Raw genomic sequence first — 26,395 nt, 5'->3', positions numbered from 1 at the left:
AGCTCCCTGATCTGCTGGGTGTTGCTTGTTTGCTTCTCCACTATCACTCTCTTCTTCTTCACCTCCTTACACTCCCTCACTTCCTCCTTCCCTGCCAGACACTCCACAGACTTTTGCTCTGGGAGGTCAAAGGTCAAATCTGTTTGTCTCTCTACACTGCTATGGCAAATTATGCTATGGACTGATGTTTGAGTAATGTTTTCACGACTGTATGAGATGGTCTGCATGTGCTCCTTGGCTACACTCATGTGTTATTAAGTTTGATTTGTAGATCCTATTCCTGTGTTGCAACTAAATCTATATCAGACACAGTGTGTGTCAGTGAGTGTGTGTGTGTGTAGGAAGGTTAGGGATATGTATCTAACTTTACTGACTTCACTGCTCACCTGTCACAGCAGTGGCCACACTAACTGAAGCCGTCTTCTTGAGGCGGGGTAGTCTACTGACGAACCGTCTCTGATTGGTTACCTGGGGTTTGGCTGTCTCTGGGGGGGAGGGGACAGCATGGCCAATGGGTGGAGTGGGGGTGTTGAGGAAGGGCAGAGCGTGCAGTGCGGACGGGGTCCTGAGGTCCACAGGGCTGAGGCTGCTCGTAGAACTGCCTGCACGGTCAGAAGCGCTGGCATTGCCACTGAGGACACTGTTACAGCGGAGACTGGTGAGTCTGATCTCCTCAGCAACACGCAGGGCCCCCAGTCGGAGGTTCTCAGGGATCTGGTAGACGTTTAGGGGTTCCAGCACACACCCCATATCCTGCTCCTGCTGGGGTTGACAACCATTGTCATGGTTTTGGCCACTGTTAATGTTGTCCTGTTGACTGCTGGTTTTCAGGTCAACATCTTGAACAGTTTTAATACAGCGCCTGGCCTTGATCTTCTTCGGCTCGTTGTTATGACTTTTGCCTGTTGCCTTGGTGATGACAGGTGGAGCAGGTGCCATGCTGCCATTGGCAACGCCACTCGGGGCTCTGTTGTGATGGAGTGGCATCAGTGGGTGAGTGTGATCAAGGCCTGTCAAATTCTTCCTGCTTAGGGAATGCGGAGCACCTCCTTGCGGAATTGCAGAGAGCCGTCTGTCACCTAGCAACAGCTGGACCGGGGCCTGGCCCTGGGCAAGCGCAGGCAAGGAGGGGAATGAGCCACAGGACTGCTGCTGCTGGGCGTTTGCAGGGGTGATAGGGGGCAACAGCTCATGCTGAACAGACGCTACACCGGCTCTGAGCGGCTGGAGAGAGCCGCAGAGCATTGTGGGATTGTGGTCTGGCAGCATCACAGGCACAAGATGAGGTTGGAGATGTGGGTGAAGCAGCTGATGATGACACTGTAGACAGGGAGGAGGAAACATGTCAAACATGGCCACCACCTGCACCCAACACCACAACCCCCACACACACACACACACACACACACACACACACACAGTTCTTTAGGCCTATATGAACCTAACATGAAAGTTACTATAAGTAGCCCATGGTATGATTTCTATAATTGATTAACAGCCAGATTGAGCCAAAGCTGTATTCGTATTGGCCCCAGGGAATATGGGCTATTAAATTTACATACCCGTAGTAGCTTAGGCTATATTGTACTACTACTAGATTTTATAGGGAACTCACACATGCTGGGAAGCAGGTCCTGGAGCCGGTGTACTGCATCCGCTCCAGGTTTTCCCTCAGGAGTTGCTGCATTATGTGTTTCATCTCCTGGTTTTGGGCATGGAGTCTATCCAACTCCTCTTCAAGGCTTTGGGAATCCATTGAACTGAAAATGTCCTCACTGACTGGAGCTACATTTCAGAATTGTGATGAAAATGGGCTGAAGTTAGACGTCCTGAACTTAAAATATAATATGGTATCAAATTAGGACAATTATGATGTAAAAGATATATATATTCGAATATAATCGAAACGGGAAAACAAGCGTGTATATCTAACTGAGATGTTGCAACAAGTGAAGCAAAGCAGTATTTTGGCGGAGGAAGACAGCTGCGCTATTGTGAACTCACCATTATGACGTAACGAGTTCCATAGGCCTAGAGGTCACAAATCCCCTCTGTCTACATATAGATAAACTAACCAATAAACATCAGTAAATGCAACCTCATGTAGTCTTCTTAGGCTACCTTCTCAGGCTTGATAGCAAGCAAATTAGTCAGTATGAATTAATTGATAGTTACTGGCCTACTTAATCTTGATTTGAGTTCAGTGAGTGATTAATTGTGCTAAACCGCTATTAAGTAAAATATAAATATAAATGAAGGACTACGGTTTGATATCATTATTTCACTCCAAAACACGTAAAATCAACCACTGAACAAGAACGGTCATCAACCCTGTAAGGCAATTTGTCAAAGTGAAACCAAATTCCTGAATCTGCAGATTCTGAAGCTTAACCGGATGATAATGGAGAACGTTTACCTTCAAGCCTACATAGAATTATTTGCAGTACGTGTTTTACTGTAAATTTGTATATTTTACACAATGTTGTGAAATGGTTTCTGTCAATGTAAAACTATGTTGCAGATTTCAAAGGATTCCCTCCCTTCAGAAGAAAGGTGCGGGAAAATAACAAAATATGGTGTAAACTAGTGGTCTGGGGTGGTGCTAACCTTTCACTGACTGCCCCAAAACAAAATGACCAACCGTGTCAGAGGATTTGGTTTCGGAGGGAAATTATACAGCCATTCTGGTCGTGAGTGTGTGAAGTGACGCAGTCCTCTATTTGCATATAACCTGGAATGTATACCAGATAACTTCATGAGGAGCCCGGCCATTAGAAATGAATGGGTGAGAAAATGGTCAGTGTATTAAATTGATTGCAGACACATACTTATTGATCATATGGACTGTATATGTGCTACATTAACCCTTAGAACCAGATTGTCGCAAAGTGCGTCAAAAAACACACCCTTTCTTCTCTGTTACATTGCTCCGCGACTGTTCATCACAACGAGATAAAACCTTTATTGCATGACAGAGAAGTGGAGCTTTCCAAAGAGACATATTTTGCATCATATTTACAGTACTTCTCTGCGTTCACTCGCGCACCCATTACTCTCGTTTGAATTACTCGCGAACCCGTGATCGCATAGATATGTCACGCATGTCAGATGAAAGAGGAGGCACAGAGCTATCATTTGATACCAAGTACATCCTTCTGGGTTATAAAACAGACGAAGTGACCGCAAAATAATAACTTCATATAGCTCAACTTACCCCACGTTTTGTCTGTTTTTGTGGCAAAGCATGTTTATAATCCAACGCTATCGTGTGTTTCTCTATGGCAAAGCATGTTTATAATCCGGTTTTGAGATCCTAGCAAATTCCTGCATGGCATCCAATTCAAGGCTCACATTGCATCCCAATTTGTTCAACAAAGAAACACCTTTTTTGCCTTTACTTTGTTCATGGCAATGCAGTAAAAAGTTGAGAATTATTATGAGTGCATACACCACACATGCTAACATGCAACCTCGAGTCAAGTTAGGTCAGATCAGTTCGTGTCACAGATATGGAGCGCAGAAAGGTCATTTTTCATCACTAAAATGGCATTTATTTCCGTAAATCACACACCACATATTTCTGTAAATTGCTCAGCCTCAGAGTATCCCACCAACATGGTAATTATATTGCCCGATTCAGGACAGTCTGCCCTACACACACATGAAATGCATGTAGAGCTATGAGCTTGCTGTGGTGAGATACATGTCGAAATATACAAATTCTTATAATACACTTTTTATATTTTAATTCTTTAAAAATCTAAATAAAATGCTAGTATTAATACATGAAATGATGGCAGATCTGGGTAGCCTAGACTCTGCTGAAAAAAAACAATATACAATATGTGTGTGTGGCACTTAAAATGACCAGAATAAATCCTTATGAATAAAGGTAGTGAAAACGCCCTAAAAACAGCTTCTAAGGGTTAAAACACACTCTCACTCCCCCTCTTTGCTTCTATGCCAGCCCCCACTGGAACCTTATTTTCCCAATATTGTCTTCCCCTTTCGGACTTGCACGAGCTCAGGTCAGTGAGGCCTGAAGACCTGGCAAATGGAAGTGCAAAACTATTTAGATCAGAGACTTTCTAATGAGACGACACAGCACTCAAAAAAACCTCCATAGAAATACATGGGGTTAGTTTGTAACGCCAATAATGCATATGGCAGTTGTGGCACCATAAATCATTAGAACCGCTTAGTTATGTGCTTAACATTTATGCGTTTAGACCCAGACCAAAACACCGGAACACTAAGCAACCCAAATGCGTAAGTACCCATGTTCACAGCAAACCAAATAGGGCTAACAGTATTGAGCAGATTTTAGATCCTTAACAGATGTAGATTAATTATATTTCAAAGTCTTTGATAAATTGATTAGCAGTAATGCGTCCTTACAGGTAAGTAGGATTACTGGAATTACTTTTCAAAAGAATGTGGGTGGCTCTTAAAAGAGCCTTTGTGTTGAAGAACGTGTTAACACTTTACTTGGAGCTGGTATATTTTGTGACGGCTTTTGTTCCCTCGGACACGGCGTGCTTGGCCAGTTCACCGGGCAGAAGCAGACGCACTGCAGTCTGGATCTCCCTGGAAGAGATGGTGGAGCGCTTGTTGTAGTGGGCCAAGCGGGAAGCCTCTCCAGCAATGCGCTCGAAGATGTCGTTCACGAAGGAGTTCATGATACCCATAGCCTTGGAAGAGATACCGGTGTCAGGGTGGACCTGCTTCAAGACTTTGTACACATAGATGGCATAGCTCTCCTTCCTGGACTTTCTGCGTTTCTTCCCTCCTTTGCTGGCAGTCTTGGTCACGGCTTTTTTGGAGCCCTTCTTAGGCGCAGGCTTGGTTGGATCGGGCATACTGATGTCTCAAGCGTTAGTTTGTTGACCTCATGAAGTTATCTGGTATATATTCCAGGTTATATGCAAATAGAGGACTGCGTCACTTCACACACTCACGACCAGAATGGCTGTATAATTTTCCTCCGAAACCAAATACTCTGACACGGTTGGTCATTTTGTATCGGGGGGCAGTCAGTGAAAGGTTAGCACCACCCACAGACCACTAGTTTACACCATCTTTTGTTATTTTCCCGCACTTTTCTTCTGAAGGGAGGGAATCCCTTGAAATCTGCAACATAGTTTTACTTTTAGCGTTTCAGTTCATGATTGCAGTTTTCTCGAATCATTATTCAGAGAAAAACAGAGACTTTCTACTGAGGAGACATTAATCCTCCATAGAAATGCATGGTAGTTTGTAACGCCAATATTGCATATGACAGTTGTCTACACATGTCCCACACCTTCTGCGGCAAAACGTCGACATGTGAATACATTGAGCATATCATGTGCTGTTTTATGAATACGTTGACCCAATCATCTGGTGTGTTGTGAAGACATCAGGCGTGTTCGTCTTCATGCAGATTTGTGCAGATCCAGAGACAGATCTGACTTGATGTGATGCATGCTGGGTTGAACACAATGGAGAGCTCAGTTTGCAATTTTGTAACACACACTTTGCACAACTGTAGGCACAATCCACTGCACAGCACTCTTTTTGCGGAACTGTAAACACAACTTACTTCTTTACACTCAATTTCCAAATGATCAAAACACTCCTAGCAAATCTATGCAGATTATTTACACTATTTACACTATTTTGCCAACTCTCTGGCACACTTTCTCATGTCAAAACTGTGGAATCAGTTGGCCGACGACTCAATACAATGCCTTGTGTAGTCTAGAAGATTTCGTGAAATTGTCGGCTACTTATAGCCTACTAACTAGTTTTGAATGTTGAGAATAAAGACGAAATGCCAAGATTAAAGTTGACATGATATTTCAACTTTATTCTCAACATTTCGAGTTTACAGTTTACAGAATACTGTACTCAACCTGCACTTTGGTATGTAATGGTTCTTTTGCACTTCTTAAATTGTATTGAATTCTTACTTCCTGAATCAGCTGTGGGTGGGACTGTTGCTATACTCTGATTTATTGGCGGAAGCAGTTACACATGAATGAGCACACATTTTTGAAGGGATTTTTTTTTGTTATTGATAATAATCAACTCAAGACATTGCACAATGTAGCCATTGGCATTGATATTGAATGCAAGTGGGGCTTTTATAATTCACATTACCATAAAGCATCATTTCCCAAACTTGGGGTCAGGACCCCACGTGGGATCATCTGAAATCCAAATAGGGTCATACACATACTCACCGATAGATAGACCACATTACAATACCATCTTGTACTCTAGTGGGGAGCAAAGATGAAGCAAGCTTCCGTGTTTTATCATTGTTGTGTTGTGTTATGTTGTGTTGTGTTGTGCTTTTTCCTGTCGGTTTGTGTTACTGTGTGTGTGTGTGTGTGTGTGTTATAAACAACAGCATAATAATGTATATGACAAAAAAGACAGACCATGACAATTTTAATAGAAAACTTTACTCATAGAAGTACTCATAGCTCGGTCCATGTCACAATAATTGCTTTCCATTTACAGATCCAGAGCCGTTATACAAATAATGCTTTTTTTTAGATCACACAAAGAATAGAAAGTTCTGAGAGGTATAGAAAATTTAGCTGAGCACTGTGAATTTCACCTATTTAACTTCTGTCCTACAATAAACTAATTGTTTATTGTAACCAATTGAGTGGCTTCCTCATCCACTTTCTAAAGACAGACCATGACAATTTTAATGGAAAACTTTACTCATAGAAGTATAGGTTACTAAAATTCTGATCACAATATTAACAGAATTATTCTAATAGGAAAACATTTATGAAGTTAAGAAAATGAAAATAAAACACATATGCTCGCTCTGGTACTGTGCAACATTTTATATTATATTTCTAAAAATCAAGCTATCAAAAGGATTGATTGGACTTAAAGATCACATTTGCATCTAATTATAAAATATATTTTAATCACAAAATCAGTTTCTAGTTCATACTTTTTAAAATTATTTTTTTGTCTGCCACAATTGAATCACCAATTCTAATAATTGATGGTTATGGTTATGGTAGTAGTCGCTCATGGTCACCACCTCTAGGGGGCTTTTCAGCCTTCTCTGCCCATGTAACGAAGGGAACTGATGTTGTGCGCACATTTCTTAAAAGGATTTCGCCCACTACTTTCGCTCTCTACTTTTTCCAAAGCGACTTACCGAATATATGAACATTACAATAGTTAAACCTTTTTTGTTTTTGTTTAAAAATGAATAAGACTGCATTAAGCAAAGAAATATAATAATTTAATCAAAATGTCTACAAGTTAGCAAATATGACACAGGTTTTGGACCAATGGAACAGTTTAGGAAGTGTATTATCTTGGCAAAAAGTTGGTAATTTGGACTCAGATGCCAAGAAAATTGCTCTGATGCACTAGAATGACTCATAGCTCGGTCCATGTCACAATGATTGCTTTCCATTTACAGATCCAGAGCCGTTATCCAAATAATGCTTTTTTTTAGAACACACAAAGAATAGAAAGTTCTGAGAGGTATGGAAAATTTAGCTGAGCACTGTGAATTTCACCTATTTAACTTCTGTCCTACAATAAAGTAATTGTTTATTGTAACCAATTGAGTGGCTTCCTCATCCACTTTTCTCTTTGTCGGCATCAGTCTGCTGGGCAGTGTGCAGAGAGGTCTCACCAGTCTGTGAGTCGCTGCAGGACCGAGTTGTTGTGAGGTGGCCAGAGGCCGAGGTCCCTGGGAGCTTACTGCTCAGGCCACATTTCTTCCACCAGGTGGCGTACTGCTTGCGCACCTGCGGACAATCCCGAATGACACAAGCACGGACATGGTGTGAAACATGTGAAAAGACGAAGGCCCGAAAGATACAACCCCAAACAAAAAAGTCGGGACGTTGTGAACATCATGGCAGATGAAGTGCTTGGCCTTGAAACACCACACATGAGGTGGTAAACCATTAAATCTATTTGGAAGCAGAATCCGGTGTGCAAACCCCTATGCTTTTTACTGTAAATTGTGTGCACCTAACTGTAACTGTAATATCTATATCAGACATGATACCATAATGTATTTTGAGGTTAGCTGCTACATAAAGAGTGAATAATCTAAAACATAAAGATAATCTCCCCTATCCACACTGTCCACTGCATAAGACAGTGGACGGAAGCCCATTCATTTTACATTTACATTTATTTTCTCATTTGGCAGACGCGTTTATCCAAAGTGCATAACATTTCAGCTACAGAGCTACAGCTACAACAAACAGAATAACATTTAAAGCTACAGTGCTGATGGGACTAAAGCTAGGAATTACCACTGCATTTTACTAGTACTAGAGGATAGAGGAGTGCCTACATTTTAAGTAGTTAAAGTGGTAACAGGAGAAGTGGTAGAAGAGGAGGTAGAGGAGAGGAAGGAGGTAGAGGAGAGAAGAGAGGGAAGAGGAGAGGAAGGAGGTAGAGAAGGGAAGAGAGGGAAGAGGAGAGGAAGGAGGTAGAGAAGGGAAGAGGAGAGGAGAGGAAGGAGGTAGAGGAGAGAAGAGAGGGAAGAGGAGAGGAAGGAGGTATGACAGAGAGAAGACAGAGAGGGACTGTGGCACTGACTGACCTCGTTGTTGAGTAGACAGTGGATGAGGAAGATGACGGTTCCTTGCTGGGAGGTGAGGAAGACGAAGAGGAGCTCCAGCACTCTACTCTTCTCTGACGCCATCAGAAATATCCAGGGGCAGCCGAGGATCACACACTGGGCCATGATTTTAAACAGGAGGAGTCTGCAAAGAAATGACCATCAAACTCTGTCTGTCTGTCTGTCTGTCTGTCTGTTAAGGTGTGCTTGCTTGAGGGAGGATGTGATGGGTGTTCTGTTCTCATACCTGGTGTATTTGACCTTAGAGGCTTCACTGCAGTTTGCCCTCAGAGTAGTATGGATGGTGATGAAGATCATGATGAAGAATATGATATTTCCCTTAAAAGAAAGAAACAAAGGCAAATCTATACCCATGCAACAGCACAATTCTTTCTATCTCTCTCTCTCTCTCTCTTTCATCCTTTTTAATAACACAATATCATAATTTGTTACGCACAGTGAGGATTAAGCAGACAGGACCAAGAAAACTCCAGTTGAATCCTTTCTCTGTCACCAGCCAGCACCTGTGAAAAAAAAATATTTGAAAACTTGGGCTAAAAACAGACCAGCCCATTGGATATAAATATGTTGCCTGAACATGTACAGAAATACAAAAATGGGCTGAAACAACATATGCAAATTGGCTAATATATGGAAACCCTATTTGTTTATTGTGTATTTGCAGTTGCATCATCGTCAGTCCAAAAGCATCTTGTTTTTTTGTTTTTATCAACAAAACTACTTGTGGTATCTTTAAAAACTTTACTTTGGATGTGCGCACCGACTCTTCGAAACGTGTCTTTAAAACCCCTCACACCCCCTCCCTACTCACTTCTCACTTCCATGTCCGTCAGGCATAGCCATCGCAGACACACTCACGATGACCAGTGGGATCCCATAGCCAATCAGAAGCTTGTATCGCCAGTGCGGGCCAGTGCGGTTCTTGGCCTTGATCTGCCGCAGCTTGCGGACAGACAAGAAGAGCAGCACGGCCTCGGCGGACATCCACACGAAACAACACAGGAAGAGGAAATGGAGCATGCCGGCCAGCAGCTTGCACAGGACCTGCAGGACAGACAGACTTCAGCTAGTGTCCAAACCAAATTAACCTAATATGTCCCATAGACAGGTAACACTATTTATTACCTGAAGCTACTTTGGAATCAGTAAAGGTCATATTATTCATGACCTAAATCTACTTTGAAATCAGTAAAGGTTATATTATTCATGATGACCTAAATCTACTTTGGAATCAGTAAAGGTCATATTATTCATGACCTAAATCTACTTTGGAATCAGTAAAGGTCATATTATTCCTGACCTAAATCTACTTTGGAATCAGTAAAGGTCATATTATTCATGACCTAAATCTACTTTGAAATCAGTAAAGGTTATATTATTCATGATGACCTAAATCTACTTTGGAATCAGTAAAGGTCATATTATTCATGACCTAAATCTACTTTGGAATCAGTAAAGGTCATATTATTCATGACCTAAATCTACTTTGGAATCAGTAAAGGCTATATTATTCATGACATAAATCTACTTTGGAATCAATAAAGTATCTATGTTTCGATATAGCATCCACACCACCTGCAGAACCTTTAAAGGTATACTATGCAGTTTCAGGTATTTTTGGTAACTCTAGACCTCCCCTTAGAGTTGTGATATATTTATATTTTACTTTGCCATTGTAAATAGCCTACTTCTCATGGCTTGCTCCCACTGTCACAATGAAAATGCTTTTTTTGTGGAGGCAGTCTATCTCCAAAGAGCTATATCTACTGACAAGGTAATGTTTCACGAGTATCGTAAGATGTCAGCAATTTTTTGAAGTTACATTGCTAGCGACCCACTATACGGCTATGCTCTATGGCTATGCTCTATGGCTATGCTCTATGGCTATGCTATACGGCTATGCTCTATGGCTATGCTCTATGGCTATGCTCTACGGCTATGCTCTATGGCTATGCTAGATGGCTATGCTAGATGAACGATTCCCCCGAGTTTGTTTACCATCTCATCAGTTTTCTTTACTTGGGCCCTTCATAAAGCATTATAGATTTCCTGCCATATTTTATTAAACTGCTGCTTTTTATTTCTGTCCTCACACATTTCTTTTTCTATGTTTCAATAATATCTCATCAGTCCCCTCTATTCTTGTAAGGTCGGGGACTGTGTGTCCTTCCAAAGTTTTAAAATTAGTTTTTTTAAGGAAACCTGATGGGGAACCTTTTGTGTTTGTGAGTGTGGATGTGGATGTTTTGTCTACGTTAGGTGTGTGTTTGTGAGTGTGGATGTGGATGTTTTGTCTACGTTAGGTGTGTGTATGTGGGGATGGGGGGCAGGGTACCAGGGGCGGAGCCAGAGGGGTGGCTCCGGGTGGCACAGGCCACCCTTGAGATTCGATTGGCCACCCCAGGTGCCACCCCAAATCCTAGTCTACGATTGTCCATTAACATGGTGTAAGGCGGGACCTTTCTTGATGCACTTGCAGCAGTGTGAAGTGTCAGACGTCAGAAATGTAAGTGGCAAACACACTTGTCTTTATTGGCCTGCGGCACAATTGAACTGCAGAACGAAAGGTTTCCCCGATAAGGAAATACTCCTTAATACGCAACTTTGTGTAGGCTTAACAGAGGTAGCCTAAATATCGAGCCTATGACGATGACAGCTTTAAAAAAAAAACATTTATTTTACTTGTCTCGCTGGATTGAAGGCAGAATGTGGGCTGTTGTGCAAATAGATGAATGAGGGTCGGGAGATTCCGTTAACAAAACCTAAAGTTTTGCTATCATTTTCCATTATTATCGTAAAAATATGTCTCCATGCAGGGCAGGGCTGGTTCTAACCTAGGCTAGGCTACTATATTTGGGTGGGCTGGTAGAAATTTTGGGTGGGCAACATAGCAAAGCTGTCAAATTGGATCAAAACTAACATAAACACAAAACAAACACAAAACAATCAGTAATTGCTGCAGCCAACAGCCAGGGATAGGCAGTATGTCTGATACATGTATGTAAAATACAAAATAGTATGTTGTCATTTTTATTTTATTTAGTTGGAAAAAAAATGGCATCATATTTTGTATCAAAATACTTTATACTTTATAGGCTTGTAGTTTAAAAATAGTGCCAAATTCTTGGAACCGGTTATGTGGTTGCCCTGCAAGAAGTTGCACCATGTGCAACGTGCACAATGTTTGCACACATCCACAATACACTCCTTCATACCAACCTCAAGTTTCTTGAGAACTTTAAAGGTCAAATTATTGTAACAGCTACAAAAAATAGATGGCCATAGAGGGGGGAAATGTCTTGATGAGTATATTTTGTATATCTTCATTTACAGTAATATAATACAATTGATTATATTTTAATGTCCCCATGATGGAATTTGTTTTAGAGCAGCATAGCCCAGTGACAGACAACTTAGATAATTAACTTTAATATGTTTGTATTACATTGTATTCAAATACAAAGACATTTTATGTGAGAGTAAGGTATTTGTGTTTTTTTTTGTCCTTCAATTTATGAGTATGGTGTTTGCATCTGGTTTTTCCTAATGTATTTGTGCTAATTTCACATCTTGAGCCTGTTTCTGTTTATCTGGGTGTTTTGCCTCATGCCACCCTTGAATTAATCAGTGCCTCACTAGTGCCACCCTTGTTAAAAATGTCTAGAATCGCCACTGCAGGGTACAGGGGTAGATGGATGGTATGTGGATATGGGTGTAGATGTATGTTGTGTGTGGAAGACTATGTATTGTGTGACTGAGTGATTTGTTGTAAATCGAGATTATGATGGTAAAGTTATAATATTCTGTTTGATATGCATATTGGGACTCCAATGTAATCTCTGAAAAGTAAATAAAAATAATTATAAAAAAAGTTTTTTACCATCAAATTGGCTTCATAGAGATTGTATTAACTCATTGAGTGCCAAAAGCGTAATATTACGTTTTTCCTTCCCATGCGTTGAGTGCCAAAAACGTAATATTACATTTTTCCTTCCAATGCGTTGAGTGCCAAAAACGTAATATTACGTTTTTAGCTCTTTTTTTTTATTACGAAACTAGACACTCTAACACACCTTTATATGATTTTTTTCAACTCTGTGATGAATGGAAATGAAATATATGACGATCGAAAACTCATGGAAAACGCACAATCTGGACATTTTATCTGGACATTTTATCATAACTCTGTTGCCGCTTTGTCGAATCAGTGACGATGCACGCCAGGTCAAAACCAGGCCATAGGAAAAATAATTTGTTTGGAGGCTATTTGAGTAGAAAAAGAATATGACAATGGCATTTTGACAATGGTCAAAATTCTACATTGATCTTGAATTGAGCTCACATACTAGTCAAAGAAAAGATCTTCTTTTGAATGGTCCTTTCCTCTGAGTACAGTATCAGAGTACCTACCTACCGACCTATCAACCTACCTACCATCATAACCAATACTCCACCTCCTCCTCCTACTACTACTACTAATACTACTACTACTACTACTACTACTACTCATAGCAACACAGGAAGGTATGTAGGGGAAATATATGAAAGATATACTGAGAAATATATGTGAGCACCCTGTGTGGCTGGATGAGTCGGATGGCCGTCTGAGTGAGGAGGAAGAGGGCGTGAGCCAGCAGCAGGCACACAGAGAGGTTGAGCCGCGCCATGTTGGACACTCGGGAGTTCCTCCGGCAGAGGGCAAAGGTCAACACGGCAACGGTCAGGAAGACGAGGCCAACCAGCACGAAAAATGCACTCAGTGCCTCTACAACGGGATCGGTCTGAAAACAAATCACAAAAGTGAAATATTAAATAGATCATACAAATAATAACATAACAATAAGAATTATAAAATAGCAGGGATAACAACAACAACTACAACAAAAAATAAAAAGGCTGCTCTCTCGACGCTGGTCTCTCATAACAACAACAAAAATAACAAAAATAATAATAATAATAATAATAATAATAATAATAATAACTTGACATTGAAGTTGTTGTCCAGACCTCAGTGTTCGGGTTTGTCTGCATGATCAGTGCAAAGGTGGACAGGTGGCTACAGGAGCACACCGTGTGTGTGGAGTTGGACTCGCTTGCAGAACAGCCGTCCGTGACCCAAGCACCCTCACTCCAGTACACACAGGCAGGCTCATCCGCTGGGTCTGAGACCTAGCACAGAAACAGTGTAAAGACGTTTCAGGATTCAAGATTCAGAATTCAAGATTCATCACACCTCATTATATGTGTATAAACAGAGTAAATTTATTTGGTAGATGTACACATGACTTACAACATGAGGATTAAAATCCAAGCTACATTGCAAAGGGGACCTTACAGAAACAATAAATACTACTTTACAAACACTACAAGACTTCCACTGGATGAGAGTGCAGATGTTTAAGCCCTCAACATGTATTCAAAAGGGATGGTGGTTGAAGGAGAAGGTAGAAGAAAGGTACATGTTAGGTAGGTGCATGTTAGGTGTATTGGGCATGCATGAATGCTCTCCACACATAATATGTTAATCAAACAATTTTGCTTCAAAACCCAGTCAATAACACTCTCTCCCTGGTCTGAAATATTGATTTGTAGGCAAAAACCTATAGGAGCCTGATTCAAAATAAATGCTCATTTAAAAAAAACTGCTCAAACGGATTTAGAGCGTTTTGCATCTGAACTCTTTATGAGAAGAGGTACTCTTGGAATAGTTGGGTCTTCAAGAGCCTGTATGTTATGTAAGTGCTAATGGTGTGAGTGTAGTGCTGAAGTTGTTGTGGCAGCTTTGTCTGAGTAGGACAAATGTATCTCCCAAAAACTTCACTAAGAGACAACTTGTGTCTTTAACTTAAATCAATGCACTATCAAACTAGAAAATATGACCGCTGCCCAGTCCAGCACATTTTTTCCACAAAAATAAATCACGCTGAAAGGCCTATATGATTCTAACTGTCTCACTAAATTGCATTATCCACACTCAATTCTCACTGGTATCTGCTAGACAAGTACTAAAACATGATTAGTTCATAGATTTCAATGTAAAATTCATTTTATACAAGCCCACCTCCATCTTCCCTGTTCATAATTCTGAGAAATTCTTGAATTGTGTGCATGTACATGTTTATGTTATGTGTGTGTGTGTGTGTGTGTGTGTGTGTGTGTGTGTGTGTGTGCCTGCGTATGTGCCTGTGCATGCATGCGTATTATATGTCTACTGTGTGAGTATGTGTCATAATGATGATTACTGTGAATGTATGTGTGTGCGTGTGTATCTGTTTGTGCACATGTGTGCACATGAAATGGGTTAACATGACCCCTGGAGGCAAACATACGGAAAAAATTGGTCATCCTAGGCCCTACAGTTCTCAAGATATTCACAGAGAACTGTGCCTGCCCTACCCTCCTTTCGGGGGTCCAGTCCAGCGGGGGGGCTACAGATCAAAACGAAAAACAACGGTTCCATGCTATCCATGTGGGGTTACATGCCCACCAAGTTTTGTGTACCCCGGTCTTTCAGTGTCCCGGGAATCCTTGTTGGTGTACGTCACTAAATGTACACATAAATTACTTTATTGTAAGGCCCCCCATTAACGAAAGTACACAAAACTTTGCATGCATTCGGAGGGTGTCATAATGATCTTACACTTTTAATTTCGTGCAGTTTTGACCATGTCAGCCAGAGATATTGTGATGAAAACACCTAACACCCTTCGCTGCGCGGCGGTCATAATAATGTCTGTTAATAAAACTCCACACAAAGTAAAGCAAAGTTAGACCTTACGTTAAAGTGTTGCAAGGTCAGGATGATTGGCTTGGACAGCCTCTTGACCATTACTTGGGGCAAGATGACTAACACCACTTTGGCACCCATGTATGTACGTTTAGCATTTCTTGCACGGAAATGGCTGTTGTTGAAGACAGTGTGCATGTGGTTGGAAGTTAAGAGGACCACTGATGCTGAACCTTATAAAAGAAAGAAGGACTTTAATACATATTAACAACTCTAACAAATAAGGTAAAAGGACACTGGCAGATACATCCATCGACACATAGAGTTCATAAATTGGATTCCTTAAACATCTTGAGGCAGAAAAGGGTCTTTGTTTATGCCATATTCTTCTGTTTGAAATATAAATCATGAGTTTGTCACAGACACTGTGCTCTGTGCATAAGTAGTCGTACCATTATTGTTTTGTGCGATCGCCAGAAGATCAATTTCAAGAACTATGCCAACAGTCTTCAGCTGCAAGGACCCAGTTAAGGAAGTGTTTGGTCCTAAATGCATGATGTCCACCTCTAGGTAAAAGAAATAAAAGAGAAACACACACACGCACACACACACATTTTGTGCCTGGTGTCACGGCCCCTCTACCATGGGTGCCTGTGCCATGGCCATTGCCCTGTCTTACTGCAGGGGTCCACCGGGGCACTAGGTGTCCCTATCTTGTCTTGTGTGTCTTGCAGGCTTCCTGATTGTTACACCTGGGTCCGGGCAGAGACTTTCTAATGTGGAGACACAGCACTCCATAGAAATACATGGGGCTAGTTTGTCACGGCAATATGGCCGTTGTCTACACATATCCCACCCCTTCCTCGGCAAAACGTCGACATGTAAATACATTGAGCCAATCATGTGGTGTGATGTGAATACATTGAGCCAATCATATGGTGTGTTGTGAAGACATCGTGCCAATCATGTGTTATGATCTCGCCGCTGGAGCAAGATTGGTGTCGTGACGCGCAGTTCGACCCAAAGACTGTGCCCGATGAGTGCCCATAAAACGTTGGTATATGGCCGCCGAGTGGAGGGACTTGCCTAAAAGGACTTTGGCCCGGGTGTACCTTTATAGGCTAGCCTGTGGGAGTGTCCGGTCTCTTCCCTCTTCCCTCTTCCCACCTCACCCTGTGTCTGGGTGGCTTGACTGCAGCAGGCCCAAGTGTTGGCTGAGGCGTCTTCTGCTTTTGTTTTGTTACTTTCTTTTTTGTAAAGACCTTTTTTGTAAATAAATTATTATCTTATTAACGCTAAACCCCTCGAGTTGTCTCCATATTTGCCATGGTCTTGAGACAGATCGTGACACTGGGTACTTGAAATAAGTTGATCTATAGCATCTAGTAGTTTTGTTGATAGTTGATCTGAAACTAACCGAGATGACAGGTTAGAGCTGAATTCATTGTATTTGATGTCCACACACCTGTATTGTTGTATGTGAGATGTTCCGTGTGTTCCGTGGTGAAAGAGGAGGTCTGCACGTTCTGCACCAGCTTCTCAATAAGCTGGACCACAACATCCTCTTGACCCACCGGGGGAGCTTCCAGCAACACGTCCAATGATCGGAACAAAACCTGCACACACACACACACACACACACACACGCACACGCGCACGCACGCACACACACTCACACATACACACATACACACACACACACACACATGCATCACAGGGATTCATGCAGACCAGGCTCATAGAAAGTCAGACCCTGACCGTGCAACCCATTAAAAAAGACACAATGAAAAATTGAGCCAAGTTGATAAGAAACTATACTTGACAAAGAGGATGTTTCTTTAACTCACTGGGCATAATATGTTCTACACTTTCACATTCATATTTATGACAGTGCATGCAAAGCAGTGTTATTTCGTTTTTTAAATTTGTCAAACATTAATTCAGCTTGACCCACTTGACGTAGAGAGTTAGTTAACATTTTGTCACCTAGGTCACCTAGGCCCTTTAATGGTTATTGTGATTGGCAGAAACTTTTGTCCAAAGCAACATACAACAAATACTATAATATACAAACGCATAAAAAATGTTTAATAAACTAAGTGCATGTTGAAGAGATATGCCTTCAGCCCCCTCTTGAAAGACGTAAAACTATTACCAGAGACTTTCTAATGAGGAGACACAGCACTCAAAAAAATCCTCCATAAAAATGCATGGGGTTAGTTTGTAACGCCAATATGGCAGTTGTCTACACACCCCTTCCATGGCAAAACGTTGACATGTGAATACATTGAGCCAATCATGTGCTGAGTTGTGAATACATTGAGCCAATTATGTGGTGTGTTGTGAAGACATTGTGCAAATCATGTGTTGTGATCTCACCGCTGGAGCAAGGTTGGTGTCGTGAAGCCGAAATAGATGCCTGATAAGTGCCCATGTAACCATGTAAGGAAAAGAGCTGACCTAGCATTTATGGCTGACACAACAGACGCTCATCAGAAGACCGCAGTGGGCGGTTGGGGATGTAGGCCTACATCTTAATATAGTGAATTAAGTAATTAACTGAATTAAGATAACAGGAAGCAGATCCAGTCAGTGTCCTATAGTATATGTTATATGAAGTTAAATAATATGGGATTTAAAAAAAACCTAAATGAATGGCCGTTCCATTAGGTTAGCGAAGAGATAACCACAGCTGTTTCAACAGGGTGTTTCAACTTCCGGGAATTCGCCTGCCCCCTTGATCATGACTTATGCCTATGCCTACATGAACTGGTGTTTCCTTCAGTAACTTGAGGTTAAATGCCTTGCTCAAAGGCACAACCGTGGGAGCCGGGAATTGAACCTTCAGCTTTTTAGGCTACTGCATGCTAACCCAGCTCCTTAGCCACTACACTAATGCACTGCAGATGCTGCAGATAGTGGTGCATAGATCAGCTGCTCTATAATGTTTGCATGAGATTTGAGTGAACTGAGACGTCTGGGACATTCTGTCAGTGCATCGTCAGTTAGTTGAACTCACAGGAGGTGAAACTCTGGAAGACTCTGTCAAGTTCTTCGTCAGATCCTGCAGGGTTTTCAGCTTACAGACATTATCAGCCTTCTGTAACACAAAGGTCAAAGGTCAAATCAAAGGTCGCTAGAGAGGAAAGAGGGGTGTCGTGTGGGGGCGTACAGTTTCACAGCAAACACAACTCAGCAAGGTTTGTTGACCCCTGACCCGAACACTTGAGCCCTCTCACTGTTTATCAGAGTGTCTCAAAGCAAAGTTGTCAAGGACATCGTAAAGATGTTAGTTTAATTGGCTTGGTTGATTGCATCATTCATGTTAACTATTGCAATAAATACCATGTCCATTTCCAACCATACCTTGCATTTCTGTTGCAATACATTGACCCATTCTGAAAGATAGAGAGAGAGAGAGAGAGAGAGAGAGAGAGAGAGAGAGAGATGAAACTCAAAAGGGTAATATTGCATCAGAGAAACAAAAGAACAACATAGATGTCAAGTGAAAAATTATGAAAGATCAAATCTAGAAACATGAATGTTGTATTTTAAAAGGTGTTTGTATCTTGATTCAGGGGCGTAGATTTGTGTGGGGACCGAAGGACGTGTCCACACCAATGTCAGATTACGACTGAAATGTCCCCACCAATATTCAGGTTGAAATGGGGGGGAAAGCGCTCACATGCGCTACAACGAGTTAAATACTTTCTCACTTTGCTGCGGATCATCTCGTACAGATCGTGTAGTGTGCTTACCTCGAGTAGGCTACTCATCACACATGTGTCACATGAAAGAGCCTTTTCTCAGCTTTTAAACGGTGCTATATAGCCACTATTTGCTGTGATAAACAGTTCGCGAGAAAAAATAACTTCAAGAGATTTAATAATTATTCTCTGTGCCCATCTCCACATCCATTCGTCTCGGTGGAATATCGTAGGCCTACACACTCTTCACGCAACACATGACAACCCTTATATCAGAATAAATAGCAGACCTTACCGAACACAAAGGGTGTAATGCATTCCCGTGTATAGTTAGCTGTTCCAGAGTAATCCGGTTTTGAAATAAATTGTAGAAAAATTCAACATGGTCTTTCGGCTTAAAGCATTTCTTAAAACTGAGCTGTGCTTATATCGTCTAGATATTTGTAAATATTAGAATCAGAGAATATACAGGCAGCTATGGTTAAGAGTTGTCAATGTAGCCTTAATGATTCTTTTCACAAAATGCTAAGCATGCATGTATTTAAGTTTCTTAAAACTGAGCTGAGCTTAAAACTGAGCTCTGCATAAATGGGTCAATGCATGATTTCATAACAGACCAAATAGAAAATAAATGTTAAATATAGCCTACATATGTATACATATTAAAATCAGATTATGTGCTACACAGTATAGATCAAGTTGGACAGTAGCACATTTTAATCATGGGTAGTTGGACAGTAGCACATTTTAATAATTTTATATATCTATAGTGGCTGGTGAAAGAGTTGAGTGGCTTTTCCTTTTTTTCCGGGGAATTAGTGGGTAGTCTAGTGTCCCCACCAAAGCTCAGACCAAACCTACGCCCTTGTCTTGATTACATGAAAGTTTTCATATTTTTGTTTCCATGTCACCAGGAAGCATACCAATAGAAATTGGGTTGCCTGGAATCTGACACTATAAGAACCATGATGGTGGGATACTGAATGGCTTAACAATGTATATAAATTAGGGCTGTCAAAATAACTGATTAATTTCGACTAATTAATTTGAGAAAAAATAACTGATTAAAAAAAATAACGCAGATTAATCGATTCCATATGACCTTTGACCCTGAGCCGTTGTAGTCAGTAACCATTAGACTGTAAAATGAAGGAGAGAGAAGAAAATGTGCTGACTAGATCATTGATTGGAACATTTACTTTTAAACAACTGCCTGATGGTGTTGATAAAAATAAAGTGTTGATTAAAATAAAGTCCTATGCAATGTCTGCAGCAAGGAATTTGCATATCACCAGAGTTCATCAACTCTATAGTCGCACATCAATGCAAAGAAATAGTGTTGACATTGAGGGAGGTGTTAATTTATTTTCATTGTGTCCCCTAGGTTATATCTGTGGCCTGAAATATCTTGTATGTGAAAAACAACTTCTTCCCGAAGCACTTTTGAATTTAGTTCCTCAGCATATTAGGTCATATAGATTATTATAGCCATTATTAAAATAATAATAAGAGTTTTTGAACTTTAATGTCACTAATGCTGATTATTCAATGATTTATTTGAATTTTAAAAAATTAAATACTTTCACAGCAAAAATTATATATGCGATTAATTTAGATTAATTAATCACAGAGTATGTAATTAATTTGATTATTTTTTTAATCGATTAACAGCTCTAATATAAATAAATATGCAAATATGTGAATATGTAAATATATGTGAGTCACTTAACCGAAAACAACAGTTGTTTTCAAGTGAATTTGGAACCAAAATGCATGACATGATCAGACTTTAATTTAAAATACATATTCAACAAATATCAAAATAGTGGTGGGGTCAGATTTAGGAGATATCAGTACCGTCCCTAACATAAATCACGCCCATGCTTAGTATTGCTATATTTTTCTGTTATGTAGGGCTTTCTTTAACTAGTAGTATTTATTTCATTGCTGTTTCAATTCTAATGCTAATTGTTCAGTCTGCGGAAAAACATTCAAGGAAGAATCATTTAAATACGTAAATAGTGCACACGCTTCATATCATCAATGGTACACATGCTTCATAACATTTTGCTGTCAATGAAGTCAGCAATTGCATATGTATATATTTTTTAAGTACTGAGACTGAATATCTATAGATAAGTATTCATTTTAGAATCAACTTTTCTTTCTTGGAATAGTGTGACATTTTGCAAGAGCTCCATGCTATCCCTGTTTTTTCATTGCATTGATGAGAAACGTGTAATTTCCTCAATCATAGTAACAAAGACAGCGACTAGTAGTAGGCCTAAGTTCAGAGAGAGAGAGAGAGAGAGAAAGAGAGAGATTATGCGTTTGTAATAACAGTATGCATTTGTTAAACAATGTAGAAACATATTTCATATTTAGTAAAAAGTTGGAAAATACAGTTTAACTAAATAAACAATTGAGTACATCCAGTGGATTTCTCTGTTTGTGTCTGCAGTCAAGGCTCAAGTCTTGCTGGCTTTGTATTATTTGGGAGGCAAATAGTGTTTATAGAAGTCAGCATTTATCATTTCAGATAGTACATACACCCGTCCTTCCTGTAAACTATTCAAATTAATTTGAAGATGATACAAAAGCTGTTTATACAACGAACAGCCAAAGTTATTGTAGTTAGGCTAGTAGTCAACAAAGGATTTTGCCATATTCCTCAAAGTCACATGATTTCAAACATGACAAATGTCCACTTAACTGACTGGCCAACAACAGACCTCCTCAATTTGTTGCATATTTAAAAATGTTGGTCCAAGAACAGTGAGAGAACTGCTGGTACCATCCTGATAAAATGGGGTATATGTTCCTATTTGTAGTCATGATGTGTATCATTTATATAATGAAATTAAACTTTTCAGTAAGTGAAGAAGAAGAAGAACAAGAACAAGAAGGAAAGTTTGTAACGACAATATGGCAGTTGTCTACAAATATCACACCCCTTCCACGGCAAAACGTCGACATGTGAATACATTGAGCCAATCATGTGGTGTGTTGTGAAGACATCGTGCCAATCATGTGTTGTGATCTCGCCGCTGGAGCAAGATTGGTCTCGTGAAGCCTTACGCACGCACATTTCTGCCAAAATAGATGCCCGATAAGTGCCCAAAAACCGTTGCAATATCGCCGCTGAGTGGAGGGACTTGCCTAAAAGGACTTTGATAGACCATCTGTCACCAAAGCTGGAACTGATGTATTTGTGAACGTATATATGTACTCACCCAGAGTTGGCTTAGCTCCCCTTCCCTTAAGTCACAGTCTCACCTTCGCAAGGGGTTCTGGTGCTGTTATTATTGGGGTTCCTGAAGCCCTCAGGACAGGTGCAGGTGTAGCTGCCTGGGGTGTTTGTGCAGTTGCCATGTGTGCCACACACAGGAAGAATCGCCATACACTCATCCTCATCTGCAACAGAACAGAGAGAGAGAGAGAGAGAGAGAGAGAGACAGAGAGAAAGAGAGAGAGAGAGAGAGAAGACATACATAGGTAGAAATTCACTTGCGTTTGACAAAAAGTATTGGCTTTTTAGCTTCCATTCTGCAGCACCTCAGCCCCAGGAATGAGTTTTCTCCTGAGCTCTTGTATCTCTTCCTCTTCATTAGGGTCTTTCAAGGTATGTGTTGTTGGCCCAGCTAGTCAATAACCTAATTGCTCAATCATACAGCAGAAATCCTCATATGGAGACTGTCCCTCTTCTTTTTGGTTTGGACCTGACTGAAGAAGATTCTCCCTCGTTTTTAATTTGGACCTGACTGTACCCTATATTAGCGCTCTTGATTAGCTTGATAGTATACCTGGTAGAGCTCTGAATAGTCTACACAAAATACTGTAACAAAACTACAGAGAAAGGGGGAGAGAGAAACAGTTAGAGAGATGTTGATTTTTACCTTCACAGACCAGTCCATATCCAAATTCATACAGAAATCTCTGTCTAAACCCGTCACTGCAGACACAGTTGTAAGAGCCAGGTGTGTTCTCACAGGTCAGACTAGGCGCACATATATGACTTCCATCCCTACACTCATCTATATCTGCAGAGAGGAACAGAGCAGAGAGAGAGAGAGAGAGAGTAAATTGTTTTACAACAGGTCCATGATCAGCCTAACAAAAAAAGCCAAAAAAAGCTGGACGCATCCATCAAATCATCTGTGTGGGCTTATATCATGTCAGATGAGCAACAGTACCTAGTCATCTGATTGCGCTTCAGTTGATTTTGTTCAAAAAACAAAAAGACTGTTGACAGAGAAGCTAAATGGTTAAATTTAGCTATCACATCTGTAACATAAATGCAATAACTTAAAAAAAAAAAAAAACATCAGAAAACAGCGATTAAGGCATTTGTTGAAGAAGGATGTTTTTGCTGTTCTACAGGATTTACGGTATATACTGTAGGCTATTTTGTTGCTCTGATTGGTTAATTGTGTGCAGAGGCATATTTCCTTCTGTATCGGTTGAAACATGTCCCATAATCACCTCCCAATCATGCTACATCAGGCTACATCAGACAGCGACAGAGAGAGAGAGAGAGTTAGTTATGTGGCTGCACTTACCTTGGCAATGGCCATCTGTTATAAACACCTTCTCTGTATTTGATACATATCCTGGATTACATCCGCAGTAGTAGCTGCCTATTGAGTTGATGCACTGGGCCTTAAGACCACAGACAGGAACATCAGACTCGCAACATTCATTCATGTCTTAGTTGTTGTCATGTAAAAAAGGATGGAAGAGTCTGTTGAAAATAAATCTAAAGAAATATTGTTTTTTTAAAGTGAATGAGCATGTTTTTTTTTTTACCTTCACAGGCCAGTTCACCACGTCCCTGCCTAAAACCATCAAGGCAGACACACTTGAAAGAGCCAGGTGTGTTCTCACAGGTCTGAGTGAGGTTACATGCGTTTGTTCCATCCACACACTCATTAATATCTGCAGAGAGGAATTACAGAGTTGGGTATTTCTCAGATTTCGGGTCAATTTGAGTTACTGAAATTTTGAAAAATAAAATAAAAATTTTGACTAATTGTTATGCATCAAATTATCAGTCATTTTGATGTCATTTTGAAAACAGTAGCAAAGTGCCTTTATGTAGAGTGTGCTGGTAATAACGGCTAAACCATGGGACAGGTAAACATTAAGCAAAATAAAGTAGGAAATGCATGCATAATGTGTGCATGCAGTTCATTAGTTCAGTTAACATTTAATTCATATGCATGATTTTTTTTATTAATTTTTGATAAATAATGTTTGAGATATGGCCCAACATGTAAAAACTCTGGTTGCGGACAACACCAAAACACAGATATTGTACCACAAAACATCAATAAAATGTGTCAAAATCATGAGAATGAGCAACCATTTAAAAAGTCTAGGCTTGTTTTTGTTTATACTAATTAGTGGTGCTAAACATTATTAGATTTAATGTAGTTTTAATAGAATTACACCCTGTGGACAGACATAGGCCTGCATTCTGGGAAATACCCAGTTATATGGCTGCATATCTCTATACTCTTTGAGATAGGTCTGCAAAAATAACACAAAGAAACCAATCAGGATGCCCCCTTCATCATTCTCTCTCGCTACTTATGTCACGTGTTCGCTCTGTCTCTCACACTTGCTAAAAAAAAATCCGGATTGCGCTATTTGCCAGAGGTTGTGTCACTGGCACCCTTACCTACGCATTCTTCATTCTGAAAGACAAATCCCTTTTCGCATGTTCCACTCACACGCCATCCAATAATCAAACACAGGCCTGTGACAGACAGACACAAAAACACAATTATAATTCAATGCACTAGTGATCAAAATTACCAAATTGCTCCTCACTGTGCTTTTTGAGACATTGAGACTTGCTGGCATCAAATTCAAAATGTGCTGATATTTTCCATGAAATAGTCAAATTTCTCTCCTTCAACAGTTGATATATTGTCTTTGAACTATTCTCAATTAAATATAGGGTTGACTTTTTTTATTCAAATTTTCACAACTTTTTTGGAATTTGGGTTGTACACACATGGCTCTACTGTGCACCCGGCGCAAGATGGCACAAGGCGAAGCTTAAGCAAAGCTTATTCTTATCTTACACTCAATAAAGTGTTGATTTTTTGCCATGCGCTCCTCTGGTGGTACAAAAAGTCTCAATGCTGGTTCAAGTTTTATTATAGAACTGTAACTCATACTATAAATATACAGACGTTAAAAATGTTAAAATGGTTTGTGTGTCTCATGCTGTATCATGTGAAATATACTGTTTATATAATGAGATTGTGTGTGCATATGTCAAGCTGACTGACCAAGGGCATTTAACAACAATACAGTTGCATTTCAAAAGATCTAGAAACTCCAGGAAGTGTCACTGAAGTGGACTTGCAACAGACAACTTGCAAAAGTCTCTCTCTCTCTCTCTCTCTCTCTCTCTCTCTCTCTCTCTCTCTTAAAACTACATCCAATTATTCTTTATATTCTTTTGGCATGAATGGATGAAGTCATTGTTGCCAAAGCTACATGTATGACATGTATCAACATTTGAATTGACATTATGTAGGGTGCAGTTTTGATTTAAAGAAGAACAAAACAAAAAAATCAAGTCTCTCTAACTCTCTCTCTCGCTCCCAGTCAATAATAGGGTACATAGCATATAGTATTCTTGCCGCTCATCAATCAATTATTCACCTCTGGAAAAGGATTTGCACAGTGAGGTGAGGTGACAGTCATATTTGAACATTATATTTGAAATATGCAATACATGACAAAACAGACAAAACTACAGAACCACTACAAACTCTCTTTCTCCATCTTGGGAGCTATTTGTATAATTAATAGATGTAACTCATAAATATAAATCAGGTTTCTCAGCCAAGGAATTTGGTCTTAAACACAGAGTCAGATGAAGCACACACTAACTCAGTGAGCACTTAGGTGCCTTGCTCAAGGGCACTTCAGCCGTTCCTACTGGTCGAGGATTGAACCGGCAATTGTTTGGTTACAAGCCAGAAGCCCTAACCAGTAGGCCACGACTGCCTAATTAGGGCACATTGCCCTTGTTCATATAGATAGCCATTGTTTTGGTACTCACCTAGTATCAAGATCATGACTTTAGTTTCCATAGAAGCGGCAGGGACAGTATATGAAATGGTTAATTTCAGTGGCGAATTAATCCATTAATTAATCCAACCGGCTGGTAAAGATTGGAAGCAGGAAGGGGATTCTATCTGTTGTGCCTGCAATGACTTGTGGCTATTTGGACCTTACCCATGTTACTTCATTGAAGATTTCATCTGAGATTTGCCTCATCTGAGGTTACTTCATCTGAGATGTACCAAAAAAACA

The 26,395-nt window shown here is 40.2% G+C and overlaps 4 protein-coding genes across 4 annotated transcripts in view; all 4 read right to left on the bottom strand.

Moving 5' to 3' along the window:
* The window catches only part of LOC125298516 (histone H3-like), a 72,305-nt gene that overhangs the window by 7,326 nt on the left and 38,584 nt on the right, over positions 1–26,395 (bottom strand). The gene's annotated exons all lie outside the window — the stretch shown is intronic.
* On the bottom strand, positions 27–1,931 carry LOC125298503. The gene is made up of 2 exons (XM_048249275.1): positions 1,616–1,931; positions 27–1,320 (listed from the first exon to the last, which is right to left on the bottom strand). Exons 1-2 carry the CDS (start codon positions 1,754–1,756, stop codon positions 376–378), a joined length of 1,086 nt encoding a protein of 361 aa, XP_048105232.1. The 5' UTR covers positions 1,757–1,931; the 3' UTR covers positions 27–375.
* LOC125298549 (histone H2B-like) lies at positions 4,485–4,859 on the bottom strand. Its single transcript, XM_048249332.1, has one exon. It carries the CDS (start codon positions 4,857–4,859, stop codon positions 4,485–4,487), a length of 375 nt encoding a protein of 124 aa, XP_048105289.1.
* On the bottom strand, positions 6,434–26,336 carry LOC125298488 (adhesion G protein-coupled receptor E2-like). Its single transcript, XM_048249242.1, has 19 exons — positions 26,318–26,336; positions 26,142–26,159; positions 24,741–24,818; positions 23,867–23,995; positions 23,620–23,766; positions 22,957–23,100; positions 22,337–22,474; positions 18,720–18,751; positions 18,373–18,453; positions 16,819–16,969; positions 15,806–15,919; positions 15,405–15,586; positions 13,634–13,795; positions 13,201–13,407; positions 9,438–9,670; positions 9,063–9,129; positions 8,853–8,944; positions 8,588–8,750; positions 6,434–7,775 (listed from the first exon to the last, which is right to left on the bottom strand). The coding sequence occupies exons 1-19, from the start codon at positions 26,319–26,321 to the stop codon at positions 7,602–7,604; spliced, it is 2,316 nt and encodes a 771-aa protein (XP_048105199.1). The 5' UTR covers positions 26,322–26,336; the 3' UTR covers positions 6,434–7,601.

Source organism: Alosa alosa, chromosome 7 (assembly GCF_017589495.1).
Source record: "Alosa alosa isolate M-15738 ecotype Scorff River chromosome 7, AALO_Geno_1.1, whole genome shotgun sequence".
In the NCBI taxonomy this organism is placed as follows: Eukaryota; Metazoa; Chordata; class Actinopteri; order Clupeiformes; family Clupeidae; genus Alosa; species Alosa alosa.
This window is presented reverse-complemented; position numbering and strand designations above follow the sequence as displayed.